General features: G+C 40.0%; 1 protein-coding gene across 1 annotated transcript; it reads right to left on the bottom strand.

Annotated features, from left to right (window-relative positions):
• Positions 1-596: 596 nt before the first annotated feature.
• cd4-1 (CD4-1 molecule) lies at positions 597-18,939 on the bottom strand. The gene is made up of 12 exons (XM_031576750.2): positions 18,885-18,939; positions 9,298-9,414; positions 8,745-8,783; positions 5,983-6,050; positions 5,528-5,707; positions 4,903-5,055; positions 4,321-4,578; positions 3,702-4,097; positions 2,707-2,964; positions 2,355-2,461; positions 1,954-2,000; positions 597-1,025 (listed from the first exon to the last, which is right to left on the bottom strand). Coding segments are annotated over exons 2-12 (1,542 nt in total). The 5' UTR covers positions 9,300-9,414; positions 18,885-18,939; the 3' UTR covers positions 597-991.
• Between the last annotated feature and the right edge of the window lie 1,207 nt (positions 18,940-20,146).

Below are 20,146 nucleotides of genomic sequence, written 5' to 3'. Positions count from 1 at the left end.
TCTTGGCACAGCAACACAATTTGTCCACTTGAATAAACATGTGGAAAACCTAGCGTGGGTGGGTATATTACAGTAACTCTCCTGGAAAGAGTTTTGCAAAAATGTTCTGCTAATGCTCAACATTCACTATTTTCATTATGTATTGCTCCTTTGAGGATGTTTCACTTTATAGGCCAGTCAGTTAATCAAACCACCTCAAATTACTTTTCTTCCACGTGGCTATTTTCCCAGTGTTTGAGGAGATCAAAGTACTCTTGTGTGTCCACAAAAACAACAAGCAGCCATGATATCCTCCAGACTGTGACACAGCAATTTCACAACTCACTGTTTTTTTTAGTGACTTGCAGAAACATTAGACACAGCCAAAGCAGGTGGGTCGCTCTTACATTAGGGCCTGACCTTGTGAGTTCACAGCATGACATTTCCACCATGTTTCATTTCCAATCAGTTCAAATCTCAGTGTGCTATCCAGGGCTTGATGGATTGCAAAACTCTAAACTCTAGAAGATTCTACCAGTTGTGTAAACATCACTGAATTATGATAAACAGTTGGTTTTCCACATATTGAGCATGGGGATAATTCAGAGACAAAAAACAACACTCACTAATTTCTTTATTTGAAAGTGAAGCTTAAATGTGTACAGAGGCAAATAAGCATATTTAAACTGTTAGAGTGGCATTGCAAATATGTACATATAAATCTTTTATACAGAGTTATGCTAAAAGTAAGTAATTGTTGGAAAATATATTGTCAAAAAAATATATTTAGAGAAAGCGATGTTCTTATCGAGGACCAACCTCCAGACTAATCACTCAGCTGCGATCAAATGTTATTAAACGAGTTTCTTGTATATTTGACAGGTACTTTGAAGATGCTGGGTTCTCGCTTAACTCTATTCTTCTGTCCAGTGAACCATTAATAAAATGTGTGATGTCAATGATGACAATGACAGCCAAAATGTCCTTGTCCAAGAAAGGTCCTTTCTCTCATTCAGGTCCTGTAGAATCCTTTTTGCGGATTAGGGCTGAATTAAAAAAAAAAATGAGAGGGAGAACGAGGGAGATAGAAAAAAGAAAAGAGAGAGAGAGAGAGAGAGAGAGAAGGACAAACAGGCAAAGGGAGTAACAGAAAGAATAATGAGTCAGAGAAGGCAAAAGAACATTGTGTGTAGTCTACTGTCAATCTGACTTAAACGCAACATTATGAGTCAGTCAAGGTCAAAAGAGAGACTTTGTCCTTCATTATCAACCAAATACTCACAACAGAAAAATGTAACAGATCAAGACGTGAAGTGGATTTGGTAGCAAGCAAATAAAATTAAATTCAAATTCAAAATAAGCTCCATTACAAATTCTAAGAATACAATACAACATCAAGTTTATTATAGGTATCAATTCAAGTCATTGTGGACACTGATAGTCTTATGTTTCCAAATACAAAAAATGAATGGGCATAGAGTACATTTCTTTAGGAAGTCAGTATTTGTGAAACAATATTTCTGTAGAAAAATATCAATTCCTAGCAATATATTTGTGCATGTGGAACGTCAATTTAGACACCAACTCTTATCTCAAATAATCTTAAAGGTAAGGAAAGGCTGTGATCCGATTCAATTGTTGGCAAACCTGGCTGTGACTTAAAGACAGATCCGATCAAAGACACACAGAGAGAGAAACAAGATCAAACGGATTAGAGAGCACACTAAGCCACAGGCATGCATTAGAGTGGATCTAACGCTCAGTGTGAGAAAAGAGACAGAGAGAAAGCAAGAGCGAAAGAGAGAGGGAGAGAGAGAGAGAGAGAGAGAGAGAGAGAGAGAGAGACAGAGACAGAGATAGTGAGACACAGAGTAAGTGAGGGAAGGAAGGAGAGAATAAGAGAGATGCAGACGGAAGTGAATGTGGTTTTGTGAGGTTAAGGTGGATACAGGAAGCACAGGCCACAATACTCACTCTTTGCAGCAGCAGAATCTGGTCTTACGCCTCTGTGTCCTTCTCCGCTGGAAACAGAAGCACAGATGATTGACTTGCTGCAGGTGACAGACCGTTTACTATTGGCAAGGTGTTTAACCAAACCTTATGATCCTATTTGGAATCTATTCTGAATATGAAAATCATTATTCTCATATATCCCACTAAGTTTTTATGTATCTGCCTCATACCTTCACGTTTTGTCCCCTGAGGTAACAGACATGTTCCTTTGCAAACATCCACAACACACCCATACACATGGACTATTGCTGCTACAGCCACACAAAAGCCTTCTTTAACCAGATTTAACCATCTAACTCGCTGCCCCCTTCACTGTTTATCCCCTTCAGAGAGCTCCATGCAGAGGTGCATCAGGAGGTTACCTGTCTGTAGCGTCTCATCAGGGACCTGCCGATGAAGATGAGCAGGATGACAATCAGGCCGGTGCTGGCGATGCCCACCCACAGCCACACATCCACCGGGACGCGCTCTGCCAGGAACAAGTGCACAGAAAAGCACCAGGGATGAAGTTTGGGTTCAGTTGACCCCACCCCATTCAACTCAATTACTTGACTGTTTTCCAGACTCGCACCTGCAGAGCTATGACACTGTACGTGTAAATGCCTTGATAAACTGTTAGTGCTTTGACAAACTCAAAGGTGCCTGATGCCTCAATGATGCCAGTGATCATGCTAAGCCATCAAACTCGCTAACCGTCCCCATCATTATTCTCACCTATCTTGAGCAGCACGTCTGCATATGTCAGGACCGTGCCATTCCTCCGCAGCTCACACCTCCACCTCCCATTCTGACCCACAGACACCTTGGCGATGAAGAGGGTGTGGGCCTGAGGAGAGGAGCCCATAGCGGGGAGGGGGGCGGTCTTCGGAGGGATCCACTTGACTTCCAGCTCGGGGGCCAGGCTGTGTCCCAGTGTGCAGGTGAGATTCAGTGACTGACCCTCAAAGGCAGAGGTGCTCGGCCTGGCAAAAACTGTGAGAATGAAAGAAAGAACAGGTAGACAGACAGACAGAAAGACAGACAGACAGAAAAAAAGAAAGAAAGATAGACAGATAAATAGATAGACAGATAGATAGATAGGAAGATAGGAATAATGAAGGAAAGGAGAAAAGGCAGAAAGAAAGAACACACACTGTGAGTCATTTAATAGCTCCTGCCGGTTTGTGCTGGCACTGTGAAGCCTCATTAGGCCTCGCTAATAGAGCTGAAGGAAAAACACGTCTGTTTTCTCCTGAGCTCAGCCACGCTGAGGACCATTAGACTGATATACAGCGGCATCCACACAGGCATGAATAGCCATGGAGATAAACACGTAGCTCTGACACAGGAAAAGAAGTTGATAGATAGAAGCTGATGTATAGCTACATACACAATATTTCTCGGTCTCTTTCTCTCTCTAGATACCAGCTAATGGAAAATGTCTCTCTAGACATGTGTCCTGTTTTCTCTGACCATGAGTCATATTTATGTGAGATAAATAATAATATATATAGCCCACTGATTGGCAACAATTCAGATTAAGACATTGATGTTGTTAAATGCAGTATTTAGTTAAATGCAGTGTATTTGTATTTTTTCTACATCACTGGTGAATATCCAAATCTGCTTGTCTCTCCAGAAAACTATCAAGGGCTTTTATTTGCCACACAACACACTCCATCTCCCCCTCCACACACACACCATGCACACACACCTGACTCAACCCTTACCCTGTAGAACCTCCACCTTGATGACCCGCTCCAGATTGACTGTCTTGAAGCTCAGTGCACAGGTGTATGTACCCCTGTCCTGTGTTGTCACAGCCTTCTTACTCAAAGACAGGTTGTTCCCCTGGGGTCCTTTCTGCAGGGCAGAGCCGTCCATCCCGCTGCCTGCCGTGATGTTCCAGTGTCGGGTGGAATTTGCGGGGAGAGAGGCGAGCAGACGTGGTTCCTTGGGGCCCTGCTCAAGGCCTGGGTCAGGGAGGAAACTCCAGCTCCCTCCCTGGAGGCCTTTGCTCAGGACCATCTCCCATCCCACCGGAGAGGAGATAGAGCAGGGCAGCTGGAGTTGGGAGGTGGCATGGACAGACGTGTAGATGGGCTCTTTGGGTGATGGAGAGAGGTCTGGGCATGGGTAGAGGAGTAGGAGGGAGGAGAGAGGGGGACAGAGTTGTGAGGACAGAAGGAAGATAAATATTTCTCACTTCGAACTAACTTTTACACTTTTACACAAGTGTAAAACATTATACTGTTTTAATTTACTTTTCCTTTTGCTGAACATTTTAAAGATCTCAGTGTGATCTCTAAATTCTGCGTTGAAAGCACACATACTGTGATATGGTCTTACCTATAACATGAATGGTGGTTGTTGCATCAGCTTTGTGTCCATTAACTGAACAGGTCCAAACACCCTTATCACGCCCTGACATATTTGCTAATGTAAGTGTAGAGCTTCTAAAGGCTGGGCGAGGGACATCAGTCTTTCGTGTACTGTCTGCGGTCTCTGGGGGGAACCAGGTTAATTTTGCTCCAGTTCCAGATTTCACCTGGCAGGTCAGAGCTAGTGTGGCTCCAGAGAGAACCACTGAGGAAGGAGCCAGGGTTACTAAGAGACAGACAAGGAAGAAATGAAGAAGGAGAGGGAGAAAGAAAGTCAGCATCAAAAGACAAACAAAGAGTTTGCACTCAGTTTAGCTTTGCAAAGCCTCAATGATGGGAGGTCTCGGTTTAATTTGCTGTGCAATTCTGTTTGGGACCACACGGGGGCGTACACCCGCCTTACATATGTGGCCACATATATGAGTACTTTTTTATACAAAATTTTAAATATAAAATGTCAATAAAAACTCCTATTCGGCTGTATATTCAGCTGTATCTGAAGTCCTCCTCTCTCTGTGTCACTATCTGCCTCCTCTCTTAAATAGCTTACCCTCGTACAGTCGGTACACTTTTTCTGCGTTTTTGGTTTGCTTCTCTTTCAGTTCATACTTGAAGTATCCAAAGTCTGAGCCAATAACTTTGTTGATGGTGAGGGAATAGTCAGGGTCGGGTACAGAGACCCTGTTCTTCCAAGGGGGTTTTACTGTAAAGAAACGAATAGTCAGGATTTCCCTCATTTTTACAAAATTCCAGTAGAACATACATTGATCATACATATACACATTGATCACACACACACACACACACACACACACACACACACACACACACACACACACACACACACAGAAAGACACACACACACACACACACACACACACACACACACACAGACACACAGACAGACACACATAAATACAGAGAGAGAGACAGAGAGACTGACACAGCCACACACACATACACACACACACACAGCCACACACACATACACACACACACACACACACACACACACGCACACACACACACACACACACACACACACACACACACACACACACACACACACACACACACACACACACACACACACACACACACACACACACACACAGAGACAGAGACAGAGACAGAGACACACACCCACAGACCCACACACTGAATGATTGCCTTACTATCGGTTCCACCCAAGCCGTGCTTGCTGAACACCTCTTGCGGTTTGTCATTCGGCCATGTTGCAGTCCAGTACCAGGTCATGTATACTCCATCCTCTATAGCATCTGTTGTGGGGAACCGGACCGATTTTCCCACCTGAGCATACATCGCCTCCGGCTCTTTAGCCCCTGCTTGAGCCCCTGGTTGAGAGAGAGGCAATCAGCGTCAGAGTATTGAGGAGGGGACACACGGAATATGTTTGGCCTTTCTTATTCATTGCTCATGTGTCCATATGGATTGATTCTGAAGTTCACTTCAAGCATTATAAGCCATTTGATTAACATACAAATTGACAACAACATACATTAATTAACAATAACCCATTTTCATTTGCAATGAAAGATTGAAAACAGGATACAAGAATTACGTCAATGCCATACCCAAAATGCTTCTACCTTTGTAAATAGGAACTTACATGTCGGACAGATTGCAATGATCAGAAGTAGTGGCGCTACCCAAACAGCATACATTGTGTCCTTTTGCCTGAAATAGTGAAATAGTTCAGGTGATAAATATACCACTTCACCTTGTTAAGCAAAGACAACTTAGGAGTAGAGAGGTAAAGGAAGGGGCTTGTGGTGGGCTCAGATTTCTTTAGAGATTCAGAGAGAGAGAGAGAGAGAGAAAGAGAATGAGAGAAAGAGAGAGAGAAAGAGAATGAGAGAAAGAGGAGGAGTGAGAAAGAGGCCTTGTGGTGGTCTCTGGCTGACAGACACACAGAGCGGAGGGGGGGAGAGTGGCAGGAAAGTGAGAGTGAGGCGCTGCTGTGGTGGGCTGTGATTTGGAGAGCTGTAGCTTCTCATCCCTTTCTTCTTCACCTCCTCACCTCCTCCTCTCTCTTTCACGCCCCCTCTCTTCCTCCCCTGTTCCACGAAAGGCGGATTTCTCCACGCTTAAGAGAAGAAAAAACACACGCCTCATCGTCTTTGCCAGCGCTTGTGGTGGATGGCACGTGAGGGTGTCTGTGTGTGTATTTGTGTATGTGTGTGTGTGTGTGTGTGTGTGTGTGTGTGTGTGTGTGAGAGAGAGAGACAGAGTGTGTGTATGACTGCGATTGAGGTGTGTTTGATGAACATAAAAAGTGGAAAAGACAAAAAGCACAAAAGAGTACTTGATATGCTTTAAATCCCTTCATTAATTTAGAGAATTGTATTGCAAGAGGGGCTAGAAAGAACGAATGCAATTGGATTTGACCAATACCACTTCCACGGACGTATTAAAGGGGAAAATCATTGTTAAGCATGGAACAGAATATGAACATTATGTCTATGCACTGCTTCAGCTGAGCAAAAATCATCTCATCTAAAGAGAGATATTACCAGCATCTCGTGAAAAAAATGATGCAGGACTGTTGTGTTGACATGGTATATTAATGCATTATTCACATTTGTGAAGTATAGAATTAGTATTTCAGATTTGTGTATTCATTCATTTTACATTAAGAATACATTTAAATATGAAAATATAAAAAGTTGAATGGGTAAAGCCGGGATCTTGTAAATGGGAGCGCAGCACCAACAGGCATAGAGGCACAGTGGCCAAAGCAATACAGTTTTATACCGAAGCAAGGAATCATTATTGGTTTATGTTTAATTTCCATACAGTTATTAGAGAAAATCCTAGAAACATCCATGGAAATGAACCTAGTTCTAACACACAAGAATGCGTGCTTATCGGTAGATGATGATGCGCGTATGGCTTTGTGACGGATTAACAAAAATAGATATTTCATCAAAAACTACTACACAGTGCATATTTACATAAAATGTATACTATGTAAATGATTAGCAATCTTAAAATAGAATTACTTGAATGGTACAATGCGCTATACATAAACTTTTTTCAGCTGTACGTTGAAATCCAATTTCATCCTGTGCGCTTAATTGAAGGTGTATAAGTAAAGCAATGAAAATTATGAAATAATGAAAAATATTAGGCTAGTATCTGAAGCTATATTTTGTGTCCTCATATCATTGTGTGCCTCTGCATATTATTTTAGTGCACTGACTTTCTATAAATACTATTGAATTCATTATTTTGTCTAAAACACCATTTTAAAGAAAGGAGGTGTTGACTGAATATATTCTATCTCTGATTGCAGCTCATCTTACCCTGCAATCTACCATCTAATAATGATCTCTTTGTTCTTATATCACAGCAAGATCCTGTGACTGTTTGTGTCTAGCTATCAAGTGCTACTACCCTACTTGAAACTCCACTTCATAAGAAATTAAAGTGTTTCAGATTACACAGTAATATGATGTCATTGCTGCATATTGATATTTTAAGCCAATTAGATTAGATTTCTTCATAATTTCCCCAACTATTAGCTGTCAATACATAACAAATGTATAATCATGAGAACATCAGTAACTATGCGACGGTGCTTTGGGAACGTGCAGCAAAGGTAGATTTAGAGACAGCACAGAGGAAGCGCAAAGAAACACTAAAAAAGAGAGAGAGAGAGAGAGAGAGAGAGAGAGACGGAGAGAGAGAGAGACAGAGAGAGACAGAGAGAGAGAGAGACAGAGAGAGAGAGAGAGAGAGAGAGAGAGAGAGATCACACCTGAGGAGCTAACCCAGAAAAACAGATGATCTAGCCTGTGGTCAGGGCGGAGGTTAAACAGTAAACACAGAACGAGTGAGCTAGCGCTAGAGAACAAGATGGGAGGAGGAGAGAAAAGAGGAGGGAGAGAGAAAGAGGAGAAGTAAAAAAAAGAGGGGGGAGGGGAAGAAGAGAGTTGGTGAAAAAGAATGAGAATGTTTGGGGTAGGGTAATTACAATGAATTAGAGAAATATTACAATATTGGTTGAAGAATTTCATGTCTGACAGTATCATAGATTTTTAAATAAATAAATCGACATTAAGACGATGACATTACGGCTCTTTAAAACGACAATTCTCAGACTAGCTGAAGAGCCGATGCATAGAAATATTTAAGTTTCAGAGCATCAGTTTCTAAAAAAAAAATTTATTATTTGAATATCAAAGTCTAAACTCTCTGCTGATCCTAAAATGCAACAGGCCGGAGAGTCCAATCTACACTGCGGCACTCAATACATTTGGTCTGGGTTTCTGGTCATGAGTGGGCCTCCAGTCAGGTCAGAGCACAGACGACAGACAACAAACAACAGACAACAGACAACAGACAACAGACAACAGACAACATACTTACATGGACCTGTTTCTGTTCCCGCAGATGGAAGTGACTGTCCTGAGGAGAGGAGAGAAATGCACAATATCTTCAGGGTTCGGAGTTCTGCACTCACTCAAAATAAGATACTAGTAAATGATTTGACCCAAAAATAAGTTTCAATATTTCTGTATACATTTTACCATTATGATTATTTTGACAATGACACTTGTCTAAAGGTTGTTTTCATTTTAGCGCTTGGTTAGTCCTGTACCTAATACACACACTGTTATGCGTAAAGCCGCTTTTGCTACAGATTATACATTTAGGATAAAAAGTGGCATTTTGTGGGTCTTTTGTCCATTACCCTCATGAAAGGAATGCATTTGTGAAGAAACGCCATGGATTATATATGCGCTGCACAAATACAACTGAACCGGTGTCAGACAAAACGATGTTACATAAAAAGCTCTTGCATTGAAGGATAAATGAAACAAAGCAAAGTTTGAATACAACAGTGTTTAACATACCAAATACAAATATTACAGCACACATAACGACACGTTTGATATGGTTGGTTTGTAACTGTACTTACATTCGAGGACCAGGATGTCGGCCTCTGACACGGATGAAATCTTGACGGATGTGTTCAACAGCAGGAAAGCAGATGCTTATTTGTATGCCGTTGACTGCCCCCTCACCTCTGATTGGTCTAAAAGCGATGAGGAAATGACATGAGATTGGTTAAGAATGTGAAAATTAATAAATTGGTGGACATAGGAAAAACTGTCCAAATGATTGGCTGCTGAAGATGCTTAATTATATCGTTAAAACCTCTCATCATGATCGTGATCGATCGCAAGAACTGTCGCACTGAAACAATGTGTGAAACAACGCATTGTGTATTGAAGTATAAAACCACATGAAAACAAAGTTCCAGAAATATTATCACCTTAGAATGACAATTCTTTTTTTTTTAACAATTGTATTTGTCCCCAGTCTAGTCTGACGCCGTCTGTTTAAGCAGTTAATTTCATTTCATTATAAAACATGGGGAATGCGAGATAATGCTATTCAACAGCGAGTACATTTAATTAAACAGGATTTTGCTATTATCTGCTTCCCACATTTATTTGCATATTTCTTTACGGAATACACTGTAACTGCTGACCCAAAGATTCTTCCCCGTCGCTATCTCAGATTTCTCTACGCTTCCACTTGAGTCTTCGACAAATAAAATACATATTATTCTGTTATTCTAAAATAGTGTTATTCTAGAACTTTTTACTATTGTTTTGTTTACTATTATTATTGTTTGGCTTTAGGTGTAACCACTAATCTGATTTTAGTCAGGTAGCCTTATGTACAAGTCCAACGCTTACTCACTTACACAATGAATTAGTCAGTACAAATTACTTTCTATGTCTGTACGTCATAACTACATCCACTTAGAGTTAGGGTTCAGGGTGATTGTTGTTAACTTCTTTTAACTGATGTAGTTTACATCACATCAGAGTTGTGAGAGGAATACATTGCATAAGAACCCTGGAAAGTACACAGTGAAAAGGTTCATGGTTCAATAGCGGAGAACATGCCAGAACAATGTTTTGCGCTGCAAACCCAATCCCCAGTGACTTTAAGGTTCATTTTCTGCATTTGTGAAGTGGAGGCCACACACAGCGCACACTCTTGAGAAAGACTTCATGAAATATTGTGGAGGCATTATCTGAGAAATCTCACATTTCAAGCAGCTTTCATCACCGCACAAGATGTTTTATGACACTGTGTGTCAATTACAGCAAAATGTCTCCTCTGTTCAACTTCCATGATGATGCCGCACTTCAGGTGCTGCATTAGGACATCTTTTCATTCAGCTCTCTTCTAGGTGGATTTTACAATTAGGTTACAACTTAGTTCATGCTAAATTACTACACCGTGGGTTCAATTTCCATGTTTCACTGACACTGTGTCTGGAAATTAACTAAATTGAAATTAAAATGGGGAACTAAAATATTTATTACATTGTTTTTCTATTTATTCACTTCTTCAGTGTTTGAGATTTGCCACCAGACATAGTGCAACCCCAAGAGTAGCCCCAGTCCTCACCAGTCTCAACAGTCCAAAGAAGTACTGTTAATCAGCCAGGAATCTAAGTCAGAGGCTCCAACACAATATGAATTTGACCCTTCCACTGAATTTGACCATTGACCATCTGAATCTGACCTTTTCCCAGGTGACAATTTCTATAGCTATATGTCTTTGGCGTTATTCTATGATATTATAAAAAAAAAAAACATAAATATTATTTATTTAAATAAATAACATAGCATAACATAAATATATAAAAACACTGGACATTTACATTTGATATTATCATTCAGCGCCATCCGTATCTTCTGGGTAACTTAAGCCCCAACTCTTAGTCCGTCAGTGCTTTGGGCTCGAGCGCCCCAAAATATCTCAAACTTCACTGAGAAACCATTCACTGCAGTATGAAAGCTATTAACAAATGTTTGAAAGCTATTTCATATGTTGGTGCTTATTTGGACAATGGCATTTACTTCACTGTTAAAATAAATGTTGTACATGTAATGATGTTTAGTCGGAGTAGTTGTCCAATCAGGAGGTATTTTGAAAACATTCTGTCAAATTGTCTAGAATCACCAAGTCGAGAAACCAGCTCAAGAGATATTTGAGTAAAACTAGCGTTCAGATTAGAGTTCACTTGGACTTCTGCGAAATTTCATTGGTAGTTTGTGAAGCTTTGGTACATTTCTCAAACAACAGTAAGTGCATTTCTCAAAAAACACTGTACAAACAGCACCGCACAATGTATTGCCTGGAAAAGCCTGTAACTTCCTCAAAATGTCTCAAAAGTAAATCTTTATGTCAATGAACATGTCAGTGCCATCAGAATGGAAAGTCATGATGCATTCAATGCTTAGTCATGTTGTCAATGTACTTCCAAATGTACCTTTTACTCTCTATCTCTTTCACTAACAATGACTGAGCATTAAAACTTGCTTCCAACGAACTGAATACTATGTCGTATAAGCTGAATGTTATCCATGCCACTAATTTCAACGGAACAAGTTGATGTAAGAATGTAATAGAAAGATGTAGAAAATAACCTGAAAGACACTAGACAGTATTCTCATTTACAACCTGCTGAGGAACAACGAGAAACTCTTCTTGCATGCCACAAGCATTCTTTGTGAACCAAGTAGTTTGACAGTATACAATCAAAAGACTGGTGATCACAGACTTTTCACCTTCATTCAAACAAGAACATCTGCAATGCAATGAAGAAACGAATTGACGGAACTAACAGTAAGGCCACTAAACCATTCCCAGATGTTTGTGTGGGATGTTTGGGGGGATCTGACCGTTCAACAGAGAAGCTGCAGAATACATTTAGATCAACATGACGTGCAGTTGATAATGTGGGTAAATGAAGACAGTAATACAAGTTCATTTGCATGACTGTACCAAAGCATTTGCAGTTTGTTCAAAAGAATGATAAACTGCTGTCTTGTGCGCAAGTGACTAGATGAACAAGTAGTTTTAAGAATTTCAACTCTGATCTGAGAAATGTACCAAAGTGACTGAGAAAAAACTGTAATGCTATGATCACCTTCCTCCTCACTGACCAGTGCCAGTTGATCTATTCAAACGAGCAAGGACTGAGATATACGCGTAAAGAAACATGCACCGGTGGACCACACAAGAACCTGACACCATACAGTATACGTACAATAGCATACATGGTCATGTTCAGATGGAAAGACACAGAGTGGTCTGAACATACAGTACATGCTCATGTTATAAAAACACCTCATGAAGGTGGAAACAGCCATCAGACCACCGACTGCCACCTTCATGAGGCGCTTGAATTCTTTCTAACATGAGACTTAATGTGTGTTCAGACCCCTCTGGAACCAGCTCAGCTCAGAGCGCAGGTGTCGCTGTGCCGGAGCTTCCGAACAGGGTGGTTTGCTGCAGCGAAACCACATGAAGGACCAAACAAACATGTCGCCTGCCTCACATCTGTCTCTCTGAGGTTTACCCTGCTCTCTGTCGACCTTCCTGCTCCAAACACCCCTGCCTCGTTAAGCACAGGGTTATATCTTCCCTCTAGTCAACCTGGGTTCAAAATGTGTGCCTCAGAAACTCACATACAGATAGTAGGTGAAGCTCTGTTGTGATGGAATATCTGGTAGATGGCTTACAGCTGGTTGGTGTCTTGTGATCTACACCAACTGTATTTTGGAAAATAAATGGTGTTCTACTGAATCTCTCAGTGGAGCAAACATTACTTGAAACCGGTCTCTGTTTTGCTCGGTCTTTCCGATGGGAAACACCTATGGTTGAGGGATCCCTGGTTAGTCACAGAGAGGCTACCCATTTCAGTCTGATTTCTGAAAGAGTGACAAACTGCAGTGGTGCATCAACTGAGGCGTTACAGAAAAAGAGTGGGTGATGTCCCCACATGCTTTCAAATCGTCTATCCCCTAGCGTGTGTCATTTCCCCGTTGAACCCCGCTAAGACGTGATCCAAATTAGTCCCCGGAGTCATACTGTAAAGCAAAGCCGTTTTGTTCTATAAACATGGCACATACAGTTAACTTTGTAAAGATTTGTCAGGCCACACAGAAATGTAACCTTTTGTACACATGAGAATGGAAGTGAAAACCTTGGTTACTGAGCATTACATACAGTCGCCTGTGTCCTGTGAACAGAGAAGCTTCTGTTGACCAGGGACTTGAAATGAAGATCAATACCTGATTAGCACTAGATCCAGAGTTTATACCTGATTAGCACTGGATCCAGAGTTAGCCTCAGTCTGGCTGTTTCTGCCTTACTGATCCACCTTAAACATACATATCCGTTTTTTGAAGCCTGAACATCCTAAGCTAGACTTTACAAACATGTGCATGAATGTATCTGCCGCACAACACTGTTACACTGCAATTATACATACATTACATACATACAAATACATTTTATTTGTATTCTGCAGTGTTCCCAACAGGCAAAGATAAAACACAAATGATAGGAATTGAACATTAGACAGCGCTATAACTAAACCGATGTCAACAAGTTGACTCTTTTAGCTCTTTGTTGAAAATATATAGCATTTCACAAGTTGCTGCTGAGCAGACAAAAGACAACATATTCTCTCTATTTAATTTGACCACAGTGATACATACTGTATCTATATCATTAACACATTTTAAAGTCAGTTTTGAGATCAGGATTGCCCATGGTTAGAATGTCAGTTATTAATGAAGGATTTAGCTATTAGGCTCATCCATTTAATATTTAGCTATGAACAGCTCATTAAGATGAAACATCTCTCCTTTGCTCTTAATTGTTCTGAACATGGATTCAACCCTTTGACAGGTAATATTTGGTTAAGCTGCTTAGTTCTGTCTTTGCATACACCAGGTACACTATTTGTGGATGATGACAAAAAGGATTTTCTTTGGTATTCTTTGGTATTCTTTGGTATTTGATGGTGTCATAAATGTCAAAATGTGTGTTTCTATCGTACTAAATTATTGACCACATTTCCCAGAAGCTTCAAAAACACAAAAAGACAGTTTGTTTTAGTTTAGATGGGCAGCCATCACTAGAACTGCTTCGGAGCTCAAGATGTATATTTCACATCACTCAGAACTAAAAACTTGAGTGTGGATCGTTGATGTCTCACTATTTCTGCCACCTCCAAGTTTTTTCTTGCAGTAAACCCCTGGAATGAACAGCTATACCAAGGTAATTCATAGTCCTAAACACACACTTGTTGGATCGTCATATTTGAATAAAACAGTTCTCACTCTTGAACTAGCATACCCAGTGACACTTGAATGTTTTGCGCAGGGCTGAAAATGCGAACAAACTAAATCGAAAACATGGAGGATTTGCCTATGCCATTTTAACGATCTCGGTTCCTGGCCTAATTAAATACTAATTAAAATACCACTTTAATCCCTATGGTGAAAGTGTTTGTGATGAACTTGTTGTATTTTTCATTCACACTTAACCATACACACATTAGGCCACACTCTGCTTTACTACATAGTGAGTGCTTAACTGTGTAATGTTACGCCATTGGGAATGGAGTTGAAGTGAGCATATTGTAAAAGACTCAGAGAAAGGCAGCTAAATGTCAATGGAAAGTAAACACAGACATGACAATATGACATTTGTTTTGATGACTGTGAAAATAGATGTTTTGAAGGACTATTATCTAAAAGGGGAAGTTTTCCCCTCAGATATAGCTTTCTTTCGGAAATTATTGCGAAAACTGCATACTACAGTTCAATTTGCCTTCCTTTATTCTCAGATACATACGCCACATGCACCACGCATACATCCTTTATTCTCAGATACATACGACACACGCACACACTGATAATGACATCGCATCTTAAGCATCACTCTTTTTAAAGTGTTGTGAGTGTGTGTGAGAGAGAGACAGAAAGACAATGTAAGATAGAGAAAGAGTAAGATAGAGAAAGAGAGAGAGATAGAGAAAGGGAGAGTGCTGGTGTGCGTTCATGTATACTTTATGTTCTAATAGGTTTCTTGTCAATGTCTAAGATGATGTGAAACTGGTGGATACAAAGTGGAAATATAGAAGGAGTGGCAAATGTCAGCAAATACCTCAGTTTCTCTCTCTGTGGAAAAATGCAGATAAAAATAGAGAAAGAGATTACGATGCAGTACCAGAGTGAAGAAACAGAGACACCAGAAAGTGAGAAAGCAAAAGATTGTGCTTCAGACAGGGAAAGAAAAGGGCTGCATGTTTGAGAGGATGAGAGGTACAGAGAGAGAGAGAGAGAGAGAGAGAGAGAGAGAGAGAAAGAGAGAGAGAGAGAGAGAGAGAGAGAGAAGGGGGGTGCGTGTGTGAAGGAGAGGGGGGAAAGAGAGAGACTGACTTAGGCAACCCAGGGTGAAAATGATACCACAAGAGAGTACCAGAACATGGCTGAATTGGGCTAAGATGTCACCTTAAAGAGGAATGTCAAATTAAACAAACAGAAAAAGTGCGAGGGAATACTTATGAGTCAGAAGAAGGTAAAACGTGTGGGAGATTGAGAAAGTTGCACAGGTATCTGTTTCTGTCTGAAAAGGGGGATCCTTGTTTTTCATCTTTAATTAGTGAGGGAGGTTTCTGACTACGCTTCAAATGAGTTAAGTGTAGATGAGACAAAGTGCAGTTGGCCCCAAAACAGCCCTTACCATCCCACCACCTTAACTCTTTAAGCCCAAACAAGAAACGTTACGCCTGTTAGACGAAGGGCTATCATGTTGACAGATGGAGGTCAATGTCTGTAAAGCACATAGAAATGTGAGTTGTGTGTTGAAATGTGATGCACTGCAAACACGTTTAAAAAAGTTCCTGTTGGGTTCGCTAAAAACGAGGGCAGGCAGCTCTCTACATGAACCCTATCCTCATAAGGAACCCTTTGTTGGTAAGCAGAAGGGTTCTACAGGGCCAAATAAAGGTTCCTCAAGAGCCCTGATACTGACAATAATGACACACAAAAGATCACATCCTCTAAGCAGAACCAACAACACTGAAAGGTTCTACATAGTTTGCCTATAGTTTGTACTCTAGATTGTCTCACTCAATAGACACATAATAACACATATGAATACTGATGCACTGCAAAAAAATGAACTGATAGAAGTTGAAACCTTAAGAAAAAAAACAAGCTGTTTTTTGGTGAATACTTCATCTATACCTGTTCCTAAATGAATACGTTACCAGTTCCATAAAATGGATCCAGTCATGTAAAAGAGGTTGATGATTTTAATAGATAGGTAGAGCAGCAAAACATTAAACCAATACGCATCACCAAACACTTTGAGTGAGAACATGTCTTAATGTAACTCATGATGCAAAAGCATAAAATGACTAAATGATCCCTAGGATAATGATTTTAATCTCATATGAGGTCAAGTGGATTCTATCTGATACAGTTCATCTAGGTAAAGGCACTTAGATGTCTGTCATTGTATCACGCCACAGGTTACGCTACATAGGAGGCCGGGCTGCTCATTATCCATTACGTGTCTTTTTAATTACTTTTGAAAAGGTTTCTCACTTACAACTAGTTTTTGGGGTGGTCTTTGAAAAAATGCATTACCAATAAATTAGTGATATCAAGAGACAGCGATATCTTTCCCTAAAGAAAAAACATCACTCAGCTGCCTATTTCTAAATTGAAGCATGTTGTGCCTTATTCTTCATGTGCCAGTTGCTACATATAGAATAAGTGTTTATTTTCATATTTGACATTTATATAACAGCCTTCACTTGACCTCGTCCTTTTGCATGTATAACACAAGGTATAGCCATACATACAATATCTGCATAAAAATATGTATAACAACATGATGCTATGTTGCCATAACGGTACTGTGTCGCCATATCGGTTTCATATGGATTATTATATAAATAAAATGGTTCATAACTGATAAACCACAGATGGTAGATGGTTAAAAATGTATATAGAATTTGAAATTGACAATTAAGATGATCACGTGGATGTCAATTTCACATCAAAATTCAACTTGAATAGAATAGAATAGAAATAGGAAAGTTCAGGTTTTCCATATTCAGGCTGTGAATGAACAAACACGTTCATGGCCTGAATACGGGAATCCGGAACCTTCCAATTTATATTCTATTAAAGTTCATTCATTGTTTATCAATAGTGCTGTGCGACTGAGCCGCCACAAGACTGCCACTTTGCTGTAATCACAACAATTGCACAGGATTCAACAAAAAATGTAACGCTGCATTTCGTCATCTTTAAACTGCGAGTATTGTATTTGATTTACAATGCCTTTTGGGAGAAATGTTTGTCTGTAAATGAATGCAATTTACTGGTCATAATGCCGCCATCTTACATTACCGTGCAAGTACTGCTGGCTCTAGACTCTAAACAGGCTCTCTTCGCTTAGTGAGGAAAGTTATTTAAAAAACTCATCAGTTTCTGTCCCTTGCACTTATACAGGTCATTGAATTTAACGCGGTACATCACTTCATCATCTGAGTCCATTCCTTCATCAAGAGACTTCTCTGAATACTAAGGCGTTTGTCATATCCTGTCCACTTGTGGAGGATCAAGCAGTGTTCATCCTATTTTCCAAATCTGTGCTTAATTCTATATTATTGGTGTGTTAGCTGTCAGCAGTCTTCATCAGTTAAAAGAAGAATAGTCTTTAAAATGCTTTGGTTTATGCCTCGGATTGACGTGCGTTTCACCCAAATCTCTTGCTGTTCATTCACAAACTGACAAAGATTTGTTGCATAAATTGCAGTAAATGAAATGGAAGACATCCGAAATAACAGAGATAACATAAATAACATACAGCAATAACATAAATCCTTTATGTACCAAGCATCAGTCTTGAATAAGAGTGAGGTCAAATTCATCCCAAAGTGTGACACTTGAGTTTTAGCGGAGTCCTCCATACAACCATAATAATACTGTCACGGTTCCACCTTCTTTTTTAACAAGCATCAATATCCATACATGTACTGTATATGTATACATTGACCTATATTTGCAAATGTGTCTATATGTATCCACTGTATATTGCAATTACAGTATATACTGTAACTACCTGGCTGTTGGGAAATCTTTGGGCAATTACAATGTTAGGCCTCAACCTACGGAGTGCACTTCACGGTCATAACACCAAATCATCACACTGATTCATATTATTGTAAACAACAGCAGTAAGTAAGTAAGTTAACAAACAAAGAAACTCATAAATAGACCTCAGTCTCACTGAATTATTGCTAAACTACATTTATCCAACTACAGCCTCGCAGAAGATCTGTAAGTTACGCAATGACAGAAAGACACCCAAGGAGGTATCACACACTCAGTCACAGAAAGATGAGAATTTAAGACTAATGACACTCAGTGATATCTATGGGATATCTTTCATTACTGATGAGAACCATCGGCATGCTACATATCACATGATTTGGAGTTAATTCTCCAAAATCATTCCACACTAGCTAGCTTTTCTTTTGCTCTCGTCCAACTAATGTTACCCAACTGAGGTTCCCCAAATGTTCCCTATACAGTGGCTCATTAGTCAAAGACTCTCATTCATCTTTGAATGGCAAATAATATTGTTGTTGTGAGAACTTACTTGGATGTGGAACAGATAGAGAGGGTCCCTTCGGCGTAGCAGAAACTGAGCCAGGTCGTTCACCTAAATAAAGAATTGAAACTGACAGGAAGCACACTGAACTGCTTGACAATCTATCTCGCTCTCTCTCTCTCTCTCTCTCTCTCTCTCTCTCTCTCTCCCCTTCTCAATGTTGCTTCATCTCTGTGTGGTTGATAGTAAACTGTAAGCTGTCTTATTTACGCCAGGAGGTCTTACTGACACAAAACACTTGCATGAGAGTATGCAGGCATATTATCAAGAGTATGCATCAAGAGTATGCAGTCTCTGCACAGTAGAGAGTGAATCTTCTTATCAGAGACTAACATGTCAAAATTGTGACAAGCACCGTCAGGTGTGAAGCTGATCCACACATCCACCCTTATCTTTAATGTGTGTGTGTGTGTGCTTGTGTGTGTGTGTGTGCGTACACACACGTGTATGTTTGTGTTTCTAGTATTTTATACTACCAGCATGAGACCACCTGTGTGCAGCCTCTGCACCAGTTTATTGAGCGGTGAACGTACACGCTCATTGAATAAGGTTACACAGTAGACAGCTCATTGATATAGGTTACACAGTAGACAGACATAAAAATCCAACAAAATGTATACATTTTCAAAGTTTAATAGTTCAAAAATATACAACAAATATGATTGTGATCTGACATACAAATATTTCATATCTATAGCTCTTCTGAATACCTACAGTATATTGGGTTGAGGTATTGTTTCATATTGTTTCAACATATTATATCACTTTTCCTATTCATGTCAACATATTATATTCCTTCCTATTTATTTATAGATGACAAAGACGGTATTGGTAACATAGCAAATACAAAACTCATTGCAGTTGCAAGCAGTCAAGCTTTCAGTAATATAAAATGTAATAAGCTTTCAGTAATGATTAATGTGATAAGCTTTCAGCAATGTTAAATGTAATAAGTAATATGCTGCGTTGGCTTCTTTCTCTCTTTGTTCCACCATTCTATATCTCTCTCTAATACTCATTCTCTCTCACACACTAACACACACACACACACACACACACACACACACACACACACACACACACACACACACACAAACACACACACACACACAGACACCACACACACACACACACACACACAGACACAGACACAGACACACACACACACACACACACACACACACACACACACACACACAGACACAGACACACACACACACAGACACACACACACACACACACACACACAC

The sequence above is a fragment of the Clupea harengus genome, chromosome 11 (genome assembly GCF_900700415.2).
Source record: "Clupea harengus chromosome 11, Ch_v2.0.2, whole genome shotgun sequence".
Taxonomy (NCBI): Eukaryota; Metazoa; Chordata; class Actinopteri; order Clupeiformes; family Clupeidae; genus Clupea; species Clupea harengus.
Note: the sequence above shows the minus strand (reverse complement) of the source record. Positions and strands in the feature narration are given on the sequence as shown.

Bases quoted from the DNA above. Each gene is read 5' to 3' on its own strand.
- cd4-1 (XM_031576750.2), bottom strand. The intron at 4,579-4,902 runs GTAAGCTATTTA...TCTGTCTCTTAG, and splicing joins AGTGTACCGACTGTACGAGG to TAACCCTGGCTCCTTCCTCA. The intron at 2,462-2,706 runs GTGAGAATAATG...TGTTCCTGGCAG, and splicing joins AGACGTGCTGCTCAAGATAG to AGCGCGTCCCGGTGGATGTG.